The 18,638-nt window shown below is 51.1% G+C and overlaps 1 protein-coding gene across 5 annotated transcripts in view; it reads left to right on the plus strand.

The window, feature by feature from the left end:
- SH3PXD2A (SH3 and PX domains 2A) overlaps positions 1-18,638 on the plus strand; it is a 212,677-nt gene that overhangs the window by 64,013 nt on the left and 130,026 nt on the right. For all 5 annotated transcript variants that reach the window (XM_036336085.1, XM_036336083.1, XM_036336087.1 and 2 more), the window contains one exon: positions 16,442-16,517. In XM_036336085.1, the coding sequence (XP_036191978.1) occupies positions 16,442-16,517 (76 nt within the window). The remainder of the gene's footprint in view (positions 1-16,441; positions 16,518-18,638) is intronic.

Below are 18,638 nucleotides of genomic sequence, written 5' to 3' on the forward strand. Positions count from 1 at the left end.
GGAAGTGGGGGCCTCTAATGAATCCTTTTGCTGAAAGTGCTCATGTGCAGGCATTCCTTTGGGAATTAGGTGACAGTTTGGCCACCCTGATGGGAAGTCTTCCCTGCCTCCAGGGGACATCCATTCATGATGGCCAACCATTGGCTGTTCCCCTCCCAGGGAGAGTGACTACAGTCTCCCTTCCTTGTTCATGCTGTGCCCAGCGCAGGGGGCTGGCAGGGCTCCCAGCCCTCACCCAGGCTACCCCAGCGAGGGAGGCCCAGGGTGGCTGCGCGCACTGAGGGCAGGGACCTCCGGCTGCTCTTTCCCCCCTCCCCCTTCTCTGGCTGGACTGGGGGTCTCCTGGGCCTCATATGTCTGTCCCATCACCTAATCCCTCCCCACCTCATGCCAGCCCCACTTTGTCCCCGCTAGAAATAGCTAAGCAGTGGGCATTTGCCCAGGAAAGGGAGTGCCCTTTGTAGGGTCAGACTGGCCCCCAGAATACCCCGCCAGCTATTTTAATCTGGGTCAGGTAGGGCACCAGAAATAGACATGGCGAAGGGCTCTGCTCTCCCTCGGGCATCTTCTCCCTGTGAGGGGCAGCCTCTGTGGTCCAAGCCTCTGTCATCAACTAGAGGGTGGGGGTGGGTGAGCCCCTGACCGCGTTTGTTGAACACTGGCCATGGACAAGTCACTGGGTTCAGGGTGGGGCTGAGGGAGTGGAGACAGACGGAATATGAGCTGACCTGCAGGCTGCTTCTTCAAGGCATTTCCACTTAGTCACACATGTGCTTGCCCCTCAGCATGTTCTAAACCCGGCTCCTCTCTAGACACCTCCGTCTTCCTTCTCCCCGCTTCCCTCTCTCCATTTCTGTACCGTCTCACACCCCTGCAGATTCCTCCTCTCAGCCCCTCGGCCACGCCCTCATGATTTTACACTTGAATCCACAGTGTTCTCAACAGGACTCCCTCACACACAGTCTGGCCCCTTCCAGCTGCTTTTCTACTCTGCGGCCAGTGAGCTTTTCTATTTATTTTTAATTATGAAAAAGTTTAATCCTACAGAAAAGAAGACAGCAGGCATCAGTGAATCCCCCCACCCCCCAGATTTAACAAATGCTCATGTTTTGCCATATTTGCATTAGACACTTTTTTATTTCTTAAAAATTGTAACTTTGTTATTAATTTTTTTTTAAGAAAGAGAGAGAAGCCCAACCGGTTTGGCTCAGTGGCTAGAGCGTCAGTCTGTGGACTGAAGGGTCCCAGGTTCGATTCCGGTCAAGGGCATGTACCTTGGTTGCGGGCACATCCCCAGTGGGGGGCGTGCAGGAGGCAGCTGATCGATCTCTCTCATCTGTGTTTCTGGCTCTCTATCCCTCTCCCTTCTTCTCTGTAAAAAATCAATAAAATATTAAAAAAAAAAAGAGAGAGAGAGAAGAAGGGAGAGGGAGAGAGAGAAACATTGATATGAGAGCAAGACATTGATTGGTGCCTTCTGCATGCCCCCTACCTGGTATCGAACCGGAAATCTGGGCATGTGCCCTGAACTGGAATCAAATCAGCAACTTTTCTGTGCATGGGATGGCACCCAACAACTGAGCTATAGTGGCCAGGGTGCATCAGGTAATTAAAAAGAAAAGAAGAAGAAGAAGAAGAAGAAATAGCTGGCTGGTGTTGCTCAGTGGTTGAGCATCGACCTATGAACCAGGAGGTTACAGTTTGATTCCTGGTCTCAGGGCACATGCCTGGGTTGCAGGCTTGATCCCTGGTGTGGGGCTTGCAGGAGGCAGCCAATCCATGATTCTTTGTCATCATTGATGTCTCTCTTCTCTCTCTCTCTCCCTCCTTTTCCTCTCTCAGATCAATTTAAAAAAAAAAAGAAATAATATGGTGTCAATAGAGGAGGTGTCACATAAATGGTAGCTTCCCTTCCTCCTGATTGGGTGTTACTGAGAAGGTGGGACTGGATGTGGGTCTAGAAGGGTTTAGATAGAATGAGAAGGTGGTCCAGGCAGGGCCATCTGTGTGGATGAAAGTGTGGAGGCAGGACTGCAGGGGCACACGCAAGGTCAGGGAGATCTCTGCTCTGGAGGATGGAGCCTGAGAGGGAGGGAGCCCTGCACGCAGGCTCCCGGCAATCCTCAAGCAGCCATCCCTTTCTCTCTTTGCACTTCCTCTGCCTTCTGCACCTTGTCCTAGGTGAGCAGCTGCCATGTTCATGAGGTTGCTGAGAGGAAGCCCTCACCTGGGTCAGCAGGGCTGCCACCTGGACTAGCTGCCAGCCAACAACTGGCTAGAGGACACCACACTCTGGGGGGAATTTTTCCTACTGCATTTCCTGGTTCCCTGGCAGGAGACAAGACCCCCTCCCATCCCCCGACCCCCACACCCTGAAAGCCTGGCTAAGCAGAGCCTGGGACTGGGAAGCCCGAGGCCAGCCCTGGGTAGCTTGCCTTGCTTTGCTACATGGGCTGCTTTACAAGACCCTCACCCCTCACCCCCAGCAACTCTGCCCAATTTTTAATTTTTGCTTTGGGGATTTTCCCTTTTGTCCATGGGGTCCTGCCTTGTCCGCCCCTTCTGCAAATGTGGAGACACTAGGAAGTCCTTGGCCTAAGGAGCCTCCAGAAAGAAGACATTACAGATAAAGACTCCTGTGGGCTTAGTGCCAACTTCAGTGACCGGGAAGGAAGCCACTGAGGCAGCAGGTGCCGAAATCCGCCCTTGATGCCAATCAGGGCAAAGCGGGGCCCATAGGCTGCCTGAGCCAGCTGTTATGAGCATCTGAGGAACCAAAGGGATTCAAACCCAGTTGGTACCACCCCAAACCTGTCAGTCACGTTCCATATCCAACCCAACAGCAAGTGTCCTCCCAGATCTCCTTCAAAATGTAGCCTGGCTCCTCCCTCTTCCGCTTCATCTGCTCTGTCCCCGCCCTGGTCCAGCCACGTCACCTCCCACCTGGGCACCTGAATGGCTTCTTCAGGGATCCACCCACTCGCACTCTTGTCGTCCCACCAACTAGAGTGATCTTTTAAAACAAAATCAGATCACATCACACCCCAGTTTATAACTTTCTGAAAGACTTCCTTTCTTTGGGGAATGAACTCCCAATTCCTTACCATGCCACAGGCCCTGTGTGGTGGGCTCTGGCCCATCCTTCCAGGCTTGTCTCCTGCCATCCTCCCTTCATTGACTTTCAGCTTGACAGTCACCTGCCTGGTCTTGGAATACCAAGCACAATGCTGCCTGAGGCCTTTGCCATTGCTGTTCCCTCTGCCTGGAACTCCCTTTCTCCATATCTGTAAGCCTCTGACTCCTGAGCACTCAGGCCTCTGCTCACGTGGACCCTTGACCTCTTCCTCAAAGAGCTCCCCCCCACCCCCCGAGATCTCTCCCCATCCCCAGCCCTGTCACTCTTGGTCACATTCTGTTGTCTTCTACACTTACCACAGTCTGTCATCATCTTATTTAACTATTTGTCTACTTGTTTACTGTCTCATCACTGGAGTGTGAGCTTTAGTAGAGCAGGACCTTGCTTGCTCTTAGCTTGTTTCCCAGTGCCTAGAACAGTACCTGACACAGCAGGTGCTCAAGGAATCACTGAATGAATAAATGAGAGCATGGCCAGCTGTAAATGAGTGCAGTAGTCCTATCCTATTTGTGAGGGATACATTCCAAGACCCCCAGTGGATGCCTGAAACCACACATAGTACTGCATCCTATATATACTATGATATATATATATATATATATATATATATATATATATATATATAGTACATACCCCTGGCAAACTTTAATTTATAAATTAGGCACAGTAAGAGATTAATAATGATAACTAATAATTATAACAATATACTGTAATAAAGGTTATATGTATGTGGTCTCTCTCTCTCTCTCTCTCTCTCTCTCTCTCTCTCATAACTGATCTGATAACTGAGACAACTACTAAGCAGACAGGAAAGACCTACAGCGTAGATATGCTGGACAAAGGGATGATTCACACCCGGGTGGAACAGAGGAGGGTGGCGAGAGATTTCATCATGTTACTTAGAATGGTGCAAACTTAAAACTACTTAGCAGTCTTGTTAAAATGCAGATTCTGATTCAGCAGGTCTGCAGGGGGCTTGATATTTGACTTTCCCACCAAGCTCTCAGGTGATGAGATAGCTGGTCTCAGGATCACACCTTGAGTAGTGAGGGCATATATTGGAAAGATACTTTTGAAGTCCTCCTCCATTCTTTTCTTCCTTCTGTGCAAATGTGATCTTTCTCCCATTTGGCCATGGCCCTTTGTGACCAACTGGGAATTTGGGCTCTGTGTGAGGAACACTGTTCTAACACTTCCCAGAAGTTTGCCTAGGGGGTATGGGTTACCTCAGAGAGATGGTGGGTTCCCCATCATCAGAAGGGTTCCTATGAACCTGAATGGCCATGTGTCAAGGGTGTGGATGCCTGTGTGGCGAGGAGCAGGCCCCTCCCTACAGTTCAACTTTGTGTCTTTGTGTGCCTTCTACAAACTTGTGGAACAAGGAGCTCAAGTTGGGGCTCATTCATTTATGGTGGCTTTTACAGGTCATCTGGCAAGTTCTCAATCCCCACCCTTTTCAGTCTTAACTGGGGAGTGCTTGGCACACTAAATACTGTGTGTGTGATTTGGTGGATAGGGCAGGGGGAGGAGGGGTGATGTGATGGCATTGCATTGAAATAGTTCAATCAGGTAGGAATGTAATGCCTGACTTTTATAATGTCTGCATTTTATATTGTCTTCCCTCTATTCAGTTTGATTCAATGGAGTCTTGAGCTCCTTTGTATTAGTCAGAATAGGCTACCTGCTGTGTAACAAACTCTTAGTGACTCAGTACAATAGAGGTTTATTTCCTGCTCACGTTCTAACCCAAAACCAGAACAAATTACTGAAGGGTTCTGCTCCAGGTAAGTCATTCAGGAACACAGACTCTCGCATCTGGTGACTCTATCCCCCATGGGTCTCTGCATCCATATCTCTGTGGGGAGATCTTATAGGTTTACTGGAGGAGATTCACATCACCCCTGCTTGTATTTCATTGGTTAGAATTCAGTCACATGACTGTAACTCCCAGCAAGGGAGCTTGGGAAATGTAGCCTTATTGTGTGCCAACTATATCAGATAACTGTGATGGATAGTGGGCATGTCAAGGCACAGATGTTGCTTCCAAGAAGCTCACAGGCTTTTGAAAGGAGGCAGGTATATAAACAAGTAATTACAATATAGAGGCAAGTGCAATAATAGAAGCGTGACTGAATGGCAGAAGCAGTCTAGAGGAGGGAGTACATCAGGGGCACACCCATACAAAGGCCTCAGAGGTGGTGACAGTAAGAGGTTATATGGTTGGGGCATTCCAGTTAAGCAGAACAGAATGTGCAAAGACACAGAGCTAGTGGAACAGCATGCTATGTCCGGGGAGGACTGCAGGCAGGCCGTGCGGTTCGTGGGGAGATGCGGCAGTGGCAGGATATATGACTGGAGAGGTCAGTCAGGACAGAGGTCATGACTAAGACTTGTGTCCAGTGGGAGGCAGAGAGCCAACAAAGGGCATGAAGCCAGGGATGGAACCATCAGATGGAGCAGATTGAAGCAGCATTAGGGAGGGTATGTACTCGGCGCTCTCCTCACCAGAACCTTCCAAGAGGCTTCATGTGTGTTTCGGTCTCTTATCCTATGAAGTTTCTAATGGGGGGAAAAGAGCTGGGGGTAGGGGGTGGGCACGTGACCTGCCCAAGGCATCTGGTGCAGCAGTGCTCCTGGCTGACACTCCCTGGCCTGCCTGGCTTTTGCCGGGTCCACCTGACAGCATGGGGCCTCACTGGCAGCATCCAGCGTCTTTGAGGAAGCTTTCAGCACCTGTTCCTGAGCTTTAGGCTGTCCCAGCCATTGTTGGTGCTGATTAGCAGCTGCAGGTCATGCCCAAGCAGAGGAGAAGTGAACTCCTGGGAAGAGAGGGTTCCATATGGACAGGGCAAGGCCACAGGGGAGGGCTGGACTCTGCCTATGACCCCAGCTTTCTTATTTAGCCTGTTCTTTTGTTGTTTTCCTTTTGCACAGGATTTTGAGGGGGTGAGAGGAGGGATAAGGATAGGGCCTGAAAGCACCCTGACCCATTTGGAATCGAGAGAAAGTGGGGGAAAGGAGATGCTTGGGAAAGGGGATGGAGGAAGGCAAGACGTTGGATTGTCGATTAGAAGTGTCCCACTTGGCTGTGTCCAAGAGAGTGCCATGTCAGGGCGTGCGCTGGGGACCAGTCCTGCAATCTCACTGCCCCGAATGGCAGCCTGGGCCCGGGACACTGAGGGTCTGTCTTGTACTCATCTCTGCCAAAAATGGGATAGCTTTGTCCCAAACTTTGGCCTGAATTTGATCCCGTGGTGGCTAGGGCACTTTGGGGACCATGGTTCTGGGTCATTTGCAGGAACAATCAAGACAGAAGAATCAAGAGACATTGGGGCTGGGGGTGTGGCTTAGCTGGAAATGAAGGTGGAGGGCTGGTCTCCTTTGTTCCCTCTCCACCTTTCTCAGGCCGTGTGCTCTTTGTCAATGGGCCATGGAGGTCCATATGGAAGAAGAAATTGTCAGGCAGCTTTGGGGGTGGGGGTTTAGAAACTGTGGGGGTCCTTGGTGAGGCTAAGGGAGGACTAGGAACCTAGGAGGGAACAGGGTGACTTCAGCTAGCACCCTGCCAGAAAGCATGCATCTGTGTGCACGCGCGCGCGGACACACACACACACACACACACACACACACACACACACACACCAGCAGGCTCATCTTAGCTTGGCCTATTTCTCTGTCAGGGAGTGTCACCGCCGACACCCTGGGCTGGTGCCAGCATCTTTCTGGCGATCTGTCCCACACACAGATGTCTCTTTCACCATTGTTCCATCTTATGTACTGGGCAGATTTATCTTCTTAGAATTCCACTTGCGCAGGGTCACTCCTGATCAGTGTCCTCGAGGGGCTCCTATTGCCAGAGGAGGAAGTCCCCAAGCTCTTCCTTCAGTTTCAGATGACCCCTCTAGCCCTGCCCCTCACTCTGCCCAGCACTCACTCTCCTGCCCCAGCTTCCAGCTCCTCCAGCCTTGTGCCTTCCTGGGGATGAGAGGAACAAGGGGTCAGCGAGCAGCTGGGGGCTAAGTTGAGGGGGATTGGGGTATAGCTCCAGCCCCAGGAAACATTCTAGTCTCTGTGAGTTTAAGGGAGGCTCTACCTGTTCTCCCCAAAGCCAGGCAGAGCTGACTGAATCCAGGATCTCGGACCCAGCCCCATTGGCCACTAGCTTTCCAGGTGGTGGCTGCCCTGGCATCATGTCCTACCCCTCCTGGGCAAGGGGCACATGAGCGATCTTGTGCTAGAACAAAGAGCAAGAACCTTAAAACAGTAAAGGCTGTGGAATTACAGGTGAGGGACCCTGAATTCCTCTCAGCCATTGACAGTGAGGGCTGGTCTGACCTGACTCCAAAAGCCGGAAGGGCTGCAGGAGAGCACCAGAGACAGAAGGTACCACTGGACTCTCCTCACCTTCAAAGAGGTGGCTCCATTAATCAAGCACTTAGCGTAGGCCAAGCACCGTGCTCACCCGTCTTATCTCATTTATTCCACACACCACCATGGGGTGGCTGTGTTTATTCACCTCCCACCTTACAGATGAAACAGCTGGGCCCCAGAGAGGTTAAGTGACTTGGCCAAGATCATGTAGCTAGGAAGGAATAAGCTGCAATTCTGACCTCACGGTTCAAGCATTCTGTCACTCACGAGAGTACTAAAGCAGTGGTGAAGCAGTGTGAGGCGAGGCATCTGCTCCTGGTGGTGTCCTCCAGGTCTGGCATGTGTTAAAGTACTTTACATACACATTTTCCCTTTTGACTTCTCTTTAGACCCCAGGAAGGAGAAAATAAGCTTGGGCACCCCCCCCCCTGCCCCCATTTCACAGATGAGTAGACTGAGGCTCAGAGAAGTTAGACAGGAATAATTAATTACATCTGGCGTTTGGCAGCACTTTCCCATGTGTCTTCTCCTTGGATCAGATGAGGCCACTGCTGCCCAAAGTGGCCAAGTCGCTTGCCTCAGAAAATCTTTGCAGATTTTCTGGAGCTGGAACCTTCCTCTCCACTCCCATTGACTGTTGCTTCTCTGAGGCTGTGGATCAGCATGGTGGGGGGCGGTGGGCATGGAATGAGACCGCTGGTAGTTTCCAAGGGAGACATGGAGACATGTAGCCACTGGGTTGGGCACCTTCCAGGCTTGAGGAAGTTCCCTGCACATCTTGGCTTTCTTTGCTCTGCATGCATCTCCCTGGGAGTGTGAGGCCCCAGTACATTAATGTGAAACACATCCCAGCCAGCTCCCACCCACCTGATGGGCTGCTGGAAGGACCAGAAGCCTCCTCCCCAAGCCCTGCCCACGCACACCAGCTGGGCAGCTCCCCTGGGGGCCCTCAGAGCCAGGCCAGGCCTGGCCAAGACACCACTCAGACTCATCTTCCCCTCATGGTCTCCCTACTGCCTCTCTGACCTCGGGGCTGTCACTTCCCAAGCACTTTCCCTGGCATTAGGGACGCAGCCTGGTGTATAACAAGAGTGATGATGACAGTAATGATAATAATAGCTAACGTTTATGGGGCACTTACTCTGTGCCACGCTCTGTGCCAAGCACTTTACACGCATTATCTCACTTAATCCTTCCACCCACCCTGTCAGGCAGGTTCTAGCACCGTCCTCATTTTACAGCTGAGGAAACTGATTTGAATCCAGAGCCGACTATAGTTGTTATTCACATTTTCCAAAATGTTCCCAAGGCACCACTGTGAGTTCAGGAAGCAGCTTTTGGTAGTAGAATATGGGCAAGTATTTTCTCTTTTAATAGGCTTGTTTTAATGTGCATTGGTGTTATAGGTTGAAGTCTTGTGTGTGTCCCCAAATCGGTATGTTGAAGTCCTAATCCCCAAGACCTCAGAATGTGACCTTATTTGGAAATAGGGTTGTTGCAGATGTAATTAGTTACCATGAGGTCATACTGGGGTAGGGTGGGCCCCTAATCTAATGACCGATGTCCTTATAAAAAAGGGGGAATTTGGACACAGACATGCACACAGGGAGAACACCATGTGAAGATGAGGACAGCGATAGAGGTGATGCTTCTACAAGCCAAGAGACACCAAAGATTGCCAACAAACCATGAGAATCTGTTATAGACATAGAACAGATCCTCCTGCACAGCCCTCAGAAGGACCCAACCCTGCCAACACCTTGATCTTGTGCTCCTAGCGTCCAGGACTGAGACAGGAAATTTCTGTTGCTTAAGCCACTCAGTTGTGGTACTTTGTTACGATGGCCCTGGCAAGTTAACACAGTGGGAATACACACATATACACACACTCCTCGCTTCATGTTGTTGATAGGCTCATCTCAGACAGCAAAGCAAATAATCAAGTCACCTGACCCAGCTGCTGTGACAGCAGTTTAGTGAGTGTTACTACTCGAATAGGCACCTGGGGCATCTCACCTGCCATCTCACCCCCCACCCCACAGACTCCAACCACATGCCGACTGCCCTCCAGATGAGTTCTGGAGGTGACTCTTTCTCCATCTTGTCCCATTTCCAGTGGTGCTTTAGGGCGCCCTACTTCTGCCTGTGGGTATCTGTCCTTATTCAGCTCTGATGCCAACCATGTGGTCATCCCCAAATCCCTGGAATAAATTATCGAGAGCCTCCACCCTGGATCCCATCACTTTCTCTAACACACAGCAGCATGTCATGGAATTCATGAACAAGTCTCTTCACTTCCAGCTGACTGCTTCCTCTTGCAGCCCTGACCCTCCCACTGCCGAGCTATTGTATGCCCCATGGCTCCCTCTGGAAAGCCATTTTCCTTCTACTGTTATCCTTTCTTCAAGGCGTAGCTCTACTGTGTCCTCATCTGAGAAGTCTGCTCTGCTCACCCCAGACACACTGATCTTGCCCTTTCCTGAACTCTCACTGCGTGGCTTTTTTGTTTGTTTGTTTGTTTAAAAAAAAACAACACCTTGTATTTATTGATTTCAGAGAAGAAGGGAGAGGGAGAGAGAGATAGAAATATCAATGATGAGAGAGAATCACCGATCTGCCGCCTCCTCATGCCCCACACCGGGGATCCAGCCCACAACGTGGGTATGTGACCGCGACTGGGAATCGGCCTCCTGGTTCATAGGTCGATGCTCAACCACTGAGCATGGCTTTTTATGCCTCTCAGCAGGCTGACACTCTTCCAACACGACTAGGTCAATCCTTGTGCCCTAGCTCTCACCATCATGGACCATGACTTACACTCTGAACTGCACTCATACAGTGCATAGAATGTCATAGGCGAGGACTTGATTGGAAAGGGATTTGAAGAAGTGAAGGCTTGCATGTTTCCTAGGAAATGGTCAAGGAAGACTTCTTTGACTTGTTAAGGACTTTTGGAAGCTGGGTTGGGCTCCTTCTCACAGCCTGGGTGTGCTCCAGCACCCCAGACCTTAGCTTCAGCATGGCGTGGGTCTGTACCCCAGCAACCAAATACATCCAGTGGGGTGGGCAAGTCCTCCCTGCCTCCTGCCTCGCCCTGGCTGCTGTCTCGGGGATACTTGGAGTGTCAGGTCTGTTCCCGGAAAGTTGTAGTGGTTTTGCCAAGAAAGTCTATATCCCTCCTGTCCATTCATCCTCAAACTCTCCTTATCCTGGGAACTTTCTGAGCAGCGGCCATGCTGCCTCATGCCCACACTGTCTCTCTCACATGGTCTGGTGAGCCCTCAGCCAATAGAATGGACGAACAAACTCAGAGGTTTCCCTTCGTGTCTCATGGTCCCCAGGGAGACTGGGTGGCCTTGCCTCTTTGTAAGGGGGTTTTCTGGGTCAAGGTACCACCAGGATCTGTAGTAATGTCCCCTCTGTTCCTGAGCTGGAAGAAGTGGATTGAGGCTGGAGGATTGGAGCCCCAAAGCTGGAATTGCTGGGAACTCCACCCTCTCGGAAGGGCGAGGAGTTGGTCTGTTGTGGGTTACAGATGTACCCCAGCTGGACTTGCCCCCCTTACACCCCCCATTTCCCTCCCCCCCACCCCCAGTGTTTATTGCTGTTTAGCTCTAAGAAGAGCTGCTGAGTCAGCTTTCTCTGGTGTGGCTAGCTCTTGGAGCCAGGCTGCCCTATATCTCTCACACTATCCACCCCTTAAACAGACGGGCATCCTCCACACACTACGAGGTTCTGATGTGGTTGCAGAGGGCTCCATTAGCCAAACGCCTCTCTCTGTAAGAAGGGCCCTGGCAAAGGGCCCTGCTTTTCTTCCAGCCTGAGTCAGGCCTTTGCTGAGTGACAGGAGAATCCACTTCCTGCCTGAAAAGGTGGCCTCAGCAGAGGTCTCTGCTGGGCGGAGCCTTCCTTCCTCGCTGCTCACGCACCCAGGCTTCCTCCTCACGGAAGGCCTGGGCAGGCCTGTGCATGAGGCAGCCCCCCTTTGCCTTTCATGTGAGCGGTTGATCTTTCGAACCCAGCCCTGCAAATTGGGCACCGACCAGCTTACAGAACCACTTTGCAGCCTGCCTGGCCCCCTGGGTGGGGTGACGTTTGAATTGTATATCAAACATGGCCCCAGATGTTTATTCCACCACCCACCCCTCTGAACGGTGCAGCTTTGCGAGCCCCCCACACTGAGTAAACTCAGCTGGGCTGCCTTTATGTGGTTTGTTCTGGAGTCTGAACAAGGGGATTTGCTTTCTTTGAAAGGTGACCTGTGAGCAAAGAGAATATCACCGGCAGCTGGTTAGTGGTGGGCCTTGGGGATGACAGAGAGGGCAGACACCAAGGCTCTGGGCTCAGCAGTGGTGGTGGGATTAGTGACCAGTGTGGCTAGGCTCAGCACCTGAGAGCTAGGGGGTGGAGGGAAGCAGACCAGCTGGCCACTCATGGCTCTGTTGACCCAGTACTCTCAGCAGACGGGCTTGTTGTGGCCCCAGGAGGGCCCAGTTTAAATCAGAGGTGGGGGAAGAGGAGAATCTGTTACAGAAGGAGAGGCCAGCTGCAAAGCATCCTCCGAGAGGCCTTCTGAGGGAAAGCTCAAAGCTGCAGGGGTATCAGATGATCCCTGCCTTCCAAGAGGCACACGAACCCATCGAGGGAATTCAGGCTGTTCTTTAGTGGGAAAGGCACAGGGAATAAAACTGTCACTCTGCCAAGCTGACTTTACCTCCTCCAGGAAGTCCTCCCTGACCTCCTCCTCCAGCTCCCAGGTCCTCACCATTCCCGGCCACTCCAGAACTTACTTGTCTGTTTCTAGCACCAGAGTAAAGGTTCACAAACTTCCGGGTGGGGCCAAGGAAGCTACCCCCCCCCTCTCTCCCAGGTGACTCAGGCATGGGCAGACTTCAAAGAACCATCTTGCTCTCGAGCAATCTCCCCAAATAGAAATGTAGCCATGTATGTAACATGAGCCACGTATGTAACTTTAAATTTTTTAGTAGCCACTTAAAAATGTAAAGCAGCTAAAATCATTTCTAAAGTATTTTTTCATTTAACCAAAGTATCATTCCAACATGCAATCAATACACCAATTGTTAATGAGGTATTTCACATTCCTTTTGTGTGTTTCTTTTACTGTCTTTGAAACTTGGCCCACAGACCAGCAGTTATAGCATCACCTGTGAGCTTAGTGGAAATGCAGGATCTCGGGCTCCTGCCCAGACCTGGAATCAGATCCTCATTTTATTTTTTTTTATTTATTTATTTATTTATTTGTTTGTTTGTTTGTTAATCCTCACCCGAAGATATTTTTCCATTGATCTTTTAGAGAGAATGGGAAAGAGAGAGAAACATCCATGTGAGAGAAACACATTGATTAGTTGCCTTCTGCATGCGCCCCGACCAGGGACCAGGGTGGGGAGGAGCCTGCAACGGCAGTACATGCCCTTGACCAGAATCAAACCTGGGACCCTTGGGTCTGCAGGCCAACGCTCTATCCACTGAGCAACGCCAGCTAGGGCCAGATCCTCATTTTAACTTGCCTGCAGAGGCTTTGTATGAGTGTTGAGGCTGGGAATCCCTGTTCTAGATCTAGATCGTGAGCTCCTTCGTGTCAAGACTGTGATTTAACTTATGTGTAGCGCCTACAGGGGACCTAGCTTCTAGAAGGTACACAGCATATGTTTTTGGAGGAAAGGAGTGAATGCTTGAATCCCGTAGGCACCCTCCCTCCCCCACTCTTGGCACCACATCCCTATGCCCTGTCCATGAGAATCTCAGAATCTCAGGTCTGAAAAAGAATTTAGGAGTCAGAGAACAGAGGTGTGTCAGAGCCGATAGGAAACTTAAAAGTTCCTATAGCCTCACTCCTTTGAGCCCCACCTTGGGTCAGTCCCCCAGCTTATTGGGTCCAGCCGGCCACCTCCTTTCAGGAGTAAAGTGGTTTGAGAGGGCGTGTTGCTGGGCCTGCCTTTCTCTTCAGATGTCTCCAGGCTCTCCCTCAGGAAGTCTGTGGGGCCATGGTTCAGGGGCCCAGGTCTGGCCTGCACACAGTCGTTATCCATCTGCTTCTCAGTCTTCTTCCAGAAAATATTTAAGGCACCTGTACATATGCATGGATTCCAACAAATTGAAACAAAAATAGAAAAAGTGGTAAAGAAGTGTGCATAGATACACTAGTATTACATAGAGTAGTGAAAAGTCAGAAACAACCTTCGTGTCCAAGACTAGGGGAGTAGCTAACGAAACCATGGCCTCGAAACCGTGAATTCCGTGTCACAGATCAGAAGGCTGATATGGAAGTATTCACTGACGTGGGAAAATGTTCATTACACGGTGTAAGGGTATTGTGCCGGGTTTATTTTATTTCTGGGCATGGAAGAATGTCTGGAATCAATATATATATAGCTCTCAAAATATTAATGTTGCTTGTGCAGTGGGAAGGATTCTGAGTGATTCTTACTCGCTTTTGGACTAACCGCTGCTTCTCTAATTTCTAGTTTTTCCCCTCAGTGAGCATGAATTCTTATGTGATACAGAAATAAAATTTACAAAATAGAATATGGGTGAGGAAAATGGGAAGAGGAGAAAATCAGAGTCCTACTCTGTGTAGAATTTATTTGGAAAATGTATTGATCTTTTAAAGTCCTAACTACAGCCCAGTGGGTGTGGCTCAGCAGTTGAGCATTGACCCAGGAACCAAGAGGCTGCCGGTTTGATTCCCAGTCAGGGCACATGCCCGGGTTGCAGGCTTGATTCCCCAGTAGGAGCTGTGCAGGAGGCATCTGATTGGTGAAGTTACTCCCTCTCTCATCAATGTTTCTATCTCTCCTTTCCTCTCTCTGAAAATCAATGAAAACGTATTTTTAAAGTTCTAACTACAGGTTTATACCATTATGGCGCAGTGACCCTATTACATTTAGCAAGCAATTAGTAAGTTTTTAAAAAATATATATTTTTATTGATTTCAGAGAGGAAGGGAGAGGGAGAGAGAGAGAGAAACATCAATGATGAGAGAGAATCACTGATCGGCTGCCTCCTGCACACCCCCTACTGGGGATGGAGCCTTCAACCTGGGCATGTGCCCTTAACCGGAATCAAACCTTCAGTCTGCAGACCAATGCTCTATCCACTGAGACAAACCAGCTAGGGTGCAATTAGTAAGTTTTGAGAGATGGCCTTACCACATTAGGATTTGAAAATTCATGAGCCAGCTTTTCTTCAATTTCAGTCTGTATTCAGGGAAGTGAAAATTAATAATGGTGCAGTCTCTGTTTTGTTTTGAATGGAATCCGACAGTGACCCGCCCATCACGTGTGGGCTCCAAATAGCCTGTGTATGTTGGATAATGACTTGTGCAAGAGAGAATCCTAAGGTCCTGTGAGAGCTGGATGGATGGGTGGGTGGGTGGGTAAGGGAGTGGATGGACGGATGGGTAGGGATATGTGTTCGTGCACACACCCATGACATCGAGCATAGGACCACTTTCACCACCTCCAGTGCTGGCACTTTGATCCAAGCCACCATCATCAGGATCCTAACTGGTCTACCTGCTTCCACTCTGTGGCCCATTCACTACCCTGGAGCTCGATCGAGCCTTCCTCTTCACGATCTGGCCTGTCCTGCCTCTTCGGTCTTGTCGCCCATACCTCGGCCCTCGCTCGCTCCACTCCAGCCAGGCTGGCCTTTTCAGGCCCTTTGCACGTCCTGTTTCTCCAGCCTAGACACACTCTGCACTTCCCTGGGGCCCTCCCCGCCCATGTGGCCTGTGGTCTCTGCTGACCTGCCGTCTGACACGCCTTTCTCACTGCCCTGTATCAAGTAGCAACCAGGTTCTCCGTCAACACCTTATCTTAATTCATGTGTCTTCATAGCACGCCTTTCTCCCACAGAGCACATGTTTATTTGCTTACTGTTTGTCTCCCTCCACTAAAATGCAAACTCTCTGAGGCCAGAGGCTTTATTTCTCTTTACTCCCTTTTTGTTAGTACCCAGTGTCCCAAGTACATGCTCAGTAAGTATCTGAAGGAAGGCATGGACTTCAGGTATCATGTGACTGATCTTCCTCATTTTACCAATGAGGCGCCTGCGGGTCAACTAGGGAGCTCCGGGTTCTGCCCCAGGTCTCAGGGCTGGGTTCGCAGGGCGAGCTAGCCCTGCCTTCTCCGCTCCTGCCCTTGCCTCTGGAGGGAGATTAACCACATGCACCGGGGACGGGGACACCGCCGCAGCCATCCTGTCTCCTGTGTGTTTTTCCAGTTTATACAGAATTTCAGCCCAGAATAGCAGAAGAAAAAAACATTGTTCCTCCAGAACCCTGGAAACTCTTCCAGTGGGTCTGTCCCTGGAAAAACAGCAGCAATCTCAGGGTGGGAAGGTAGGAAACGGAGGAGGGGGTTCTTCCAGCCTTGGGGGGAAGGGGCCAGCTTTGGTTTTGCAATCAAAATAGCATCGGGGTCTGTTTCCGCAGGGCAGGTTCTGGAAGGTGGGTTTATCTGGAGTATCAGGCGGGGCCTTCCCCTCTCCTGGCCCAGGAGGGTTTGGGATGGCAGGTGACTTAAGGGCTCACCCAGCATATGACATAAAGAAACGGGGCCCAAAGAAGCCTCTGGAAACCTCACTTGCAGCCTGGCCTGAAAGCCTGCTGAGCCCTACCCTGGTCTCACTCAGGGGCATCTCCTGACACCTACCCTCCACCCCCGCCCCCCTCCCCCCAAGCCCCTATCCCTCCTTGAGATTGCTCAGACACCCCCTTTGATGCATAGAGAGCTCTGGCCTCCTCCCTCTCATGCCCCATGTGGGTTGGAAATCGTCTGTGAAATGAGAGATTTGAGGCGTCACTCATCCGTGTGAGGACAGAGGGGCCCTGGAGCAGTGGAAAGAGTGGGGGAGGGGTGCTAAGGGCCGTTCCAGTCTTCTGAATCCTGTTTCCTCTGTCTGGCTTCTCAGATGCAGCTTCTGGATAAATTTCCCATCGAAGGTGGACAGAAGGACCCCAAGCAGAGAATCATTCCCTTCCTCCCAGGTAAGCTCTGGGTGGCCCTCTGATGGGATAGGGGCAACCTGGGGAGGGGCAGTCCTTAGGCCAAGAAAAGACTGGCTGCGAAGCCAGAAATTCTGGGCAGGGCAGGCCTAGGAAGCTGCATGTTCGCCAGTCCCCAGGGGCTTGGAAGTCCCTGATTTTGAAGGCCCACATTCCTCACAGGGGCCTCTCCTACCATCCCAGGGCCATCTCTGGCCCCGGGTCATGTAACTTCTGAGGAGTTTCTCAAGCTGTTGGACTTTTGGGTCCTTTTTATGAAAAACACAGAGATCAAGTTCTCCTATGAAAGGATAAAAAACTGCAGGCTGAACTCTTGTCACTGGCTCCCATGGTCACCATGGGAGCAGCTTCCCATCTAATCCCCTCCATCCTCCCGGCATGTCACCCAGACGAGGCTTCGTTCCCGGCCGGCCTTGCCCTGCCGGGAGGGAACTTGGAACATCCAATACCCGGGTTTGTAATGGCCATAAATGTTGCGCCAGTAGAGTCCAGGGCTCTGCCCACCAGGGTCCTGAGAGCCCCGCTGGGATGCTATGGTCACAAGTGTCCCAGAACCAACATGGAGCCAGTGGGTGCCCTGGTGCTGGGCATGAGGAGGAGCCAGGGCTCCAGGGAAAGAGTACCTCATTATTGTTCCACCTGTGGGTGCTGATGAAGGGCTCAGCCTGTGCCAGGCCCAGGAATAAGTGCCCGGGTGGGGCTGGGGTGGCCTGGTCGGTCAGGGGAGATCTGGCCTTGTTTCTGGCCTCTAAGGAATCCTCAAGCTAGTGAGAGAGACAAGGCCCACTCCCCAGTTAGGGAGCCCGTGAAGACAGGATATGACCCTCTCTGTGCTGTAGCGTTCCAGTTTTGATTGGAGCGGGAGCTCATTGTGAACTGAGGAAGACATCCCTGAAAGAGGGGGCTTTGGAGCTGACCTGGAATCCTGGGTGGGGTAGGAGGGTGGGGTGATGCGCACGCTTCCGTCCTGCTGCTGCCATATAGTCCAGTGTCTCAGGCGTCAGATTGCCTGGCTTCGCCCCAGGAAACCCTGGCTCCGCCCTGGAAACTCTGGCTCTGGTGGTCCAGTTTTCTTTATGCCTCGGTTTCCTCATCTGGAAAGAGAGGACGATAATCATATCTATCTCATGGGGCTGTTGTAAGGATAAAATGAACATTCAGGTGCTTCGAAGTATAGCTGGCCTCTAGTAGGACCTTAAAAAAAAGCCTTTATTATAACCCACTCCTAACCTGTGCCTAGCATGTTACACAGCACAGCCACATAGCTAACTCATTGGATCCCCCCAGTGAAGTTGTATATCCCCATTTTACTGACTAGGAAATTGAGGCCAGGGGAGACTAACAAACTGGCACAAGCTCCACAGCCAGGAAGTGTAGCAGCACCAGAACTCTCATCTCTGACTTCTGGGCCAGGGCTGCCCTCTGCACCAGCTGCCCCAGGAGAGGATAACCTGACAGTTGCTGCCCGACCAGGGGCTTCCCTTATTGGTACTCTTATGGGATTGTGGTGAGGATGAAAAGAATTCATGTAAAGCACTTTGCACGGTGCCTGTCCTGTAGTAAGTGCTCCACAAATGCAGCTGCCCCATTGCTTCCAAGGCCCATTGCCTCCAGTTCTCCTTGCCCCCCGAGTTCAAGGGGCCCAGATGAATGTCTGCACACCTAGAGGGTTACCTTATAGGAGAAGTGCCTGGAGTCTACCTAACAGCTCTTTAGCAGAGAGTAAGCAAACCTACCCCTTTGCTATGGAGAAAGACACTCTCTCGGGCTCCCCAGGCAAAGGCAAACGAGCTGTGCACGCCAGAGCGAGACACTGCCTCTGTCGTCTAAGGCTGTTTGCTGTGCACACACCTTTGAAAAGATAATCCAGAGCAAAAGGCAGTTAGGGCCCTGCTGACAGACATACAGAAAGGAAGGGAGCCGAGTGATCTCACAGCGAGTGTACCTTGTGCTCTCTGGGGCCTCCTGCTCTGTGGGTGGAAATGAAGTTCTTTAGGACACCGGGCTCAGCATGATGGGGTCAGCAGCCTCTCAGAGCAGCCTGCTGTTTACAGAGAACTTTCTGCCTTGTTTTAAAAGACTATTGTGGAAAATCCATCTCCT

Source organism: Myotis myotis, unplaced genomic scaffold (assembly GCF_014108235.1).
Source record: "Myotis myotis isolate mMyoMyo1 unplaced genomic scaffold, mMyoMyo1.p scaffold_m19_p_15, whole genome shotgun sequence".
Lineage (NCBI taxonomy): Eukaryota > Metazoa > Chordata > Mammalia > Chiroptera > Vespertilionidae > Myotis > Myotis myotis.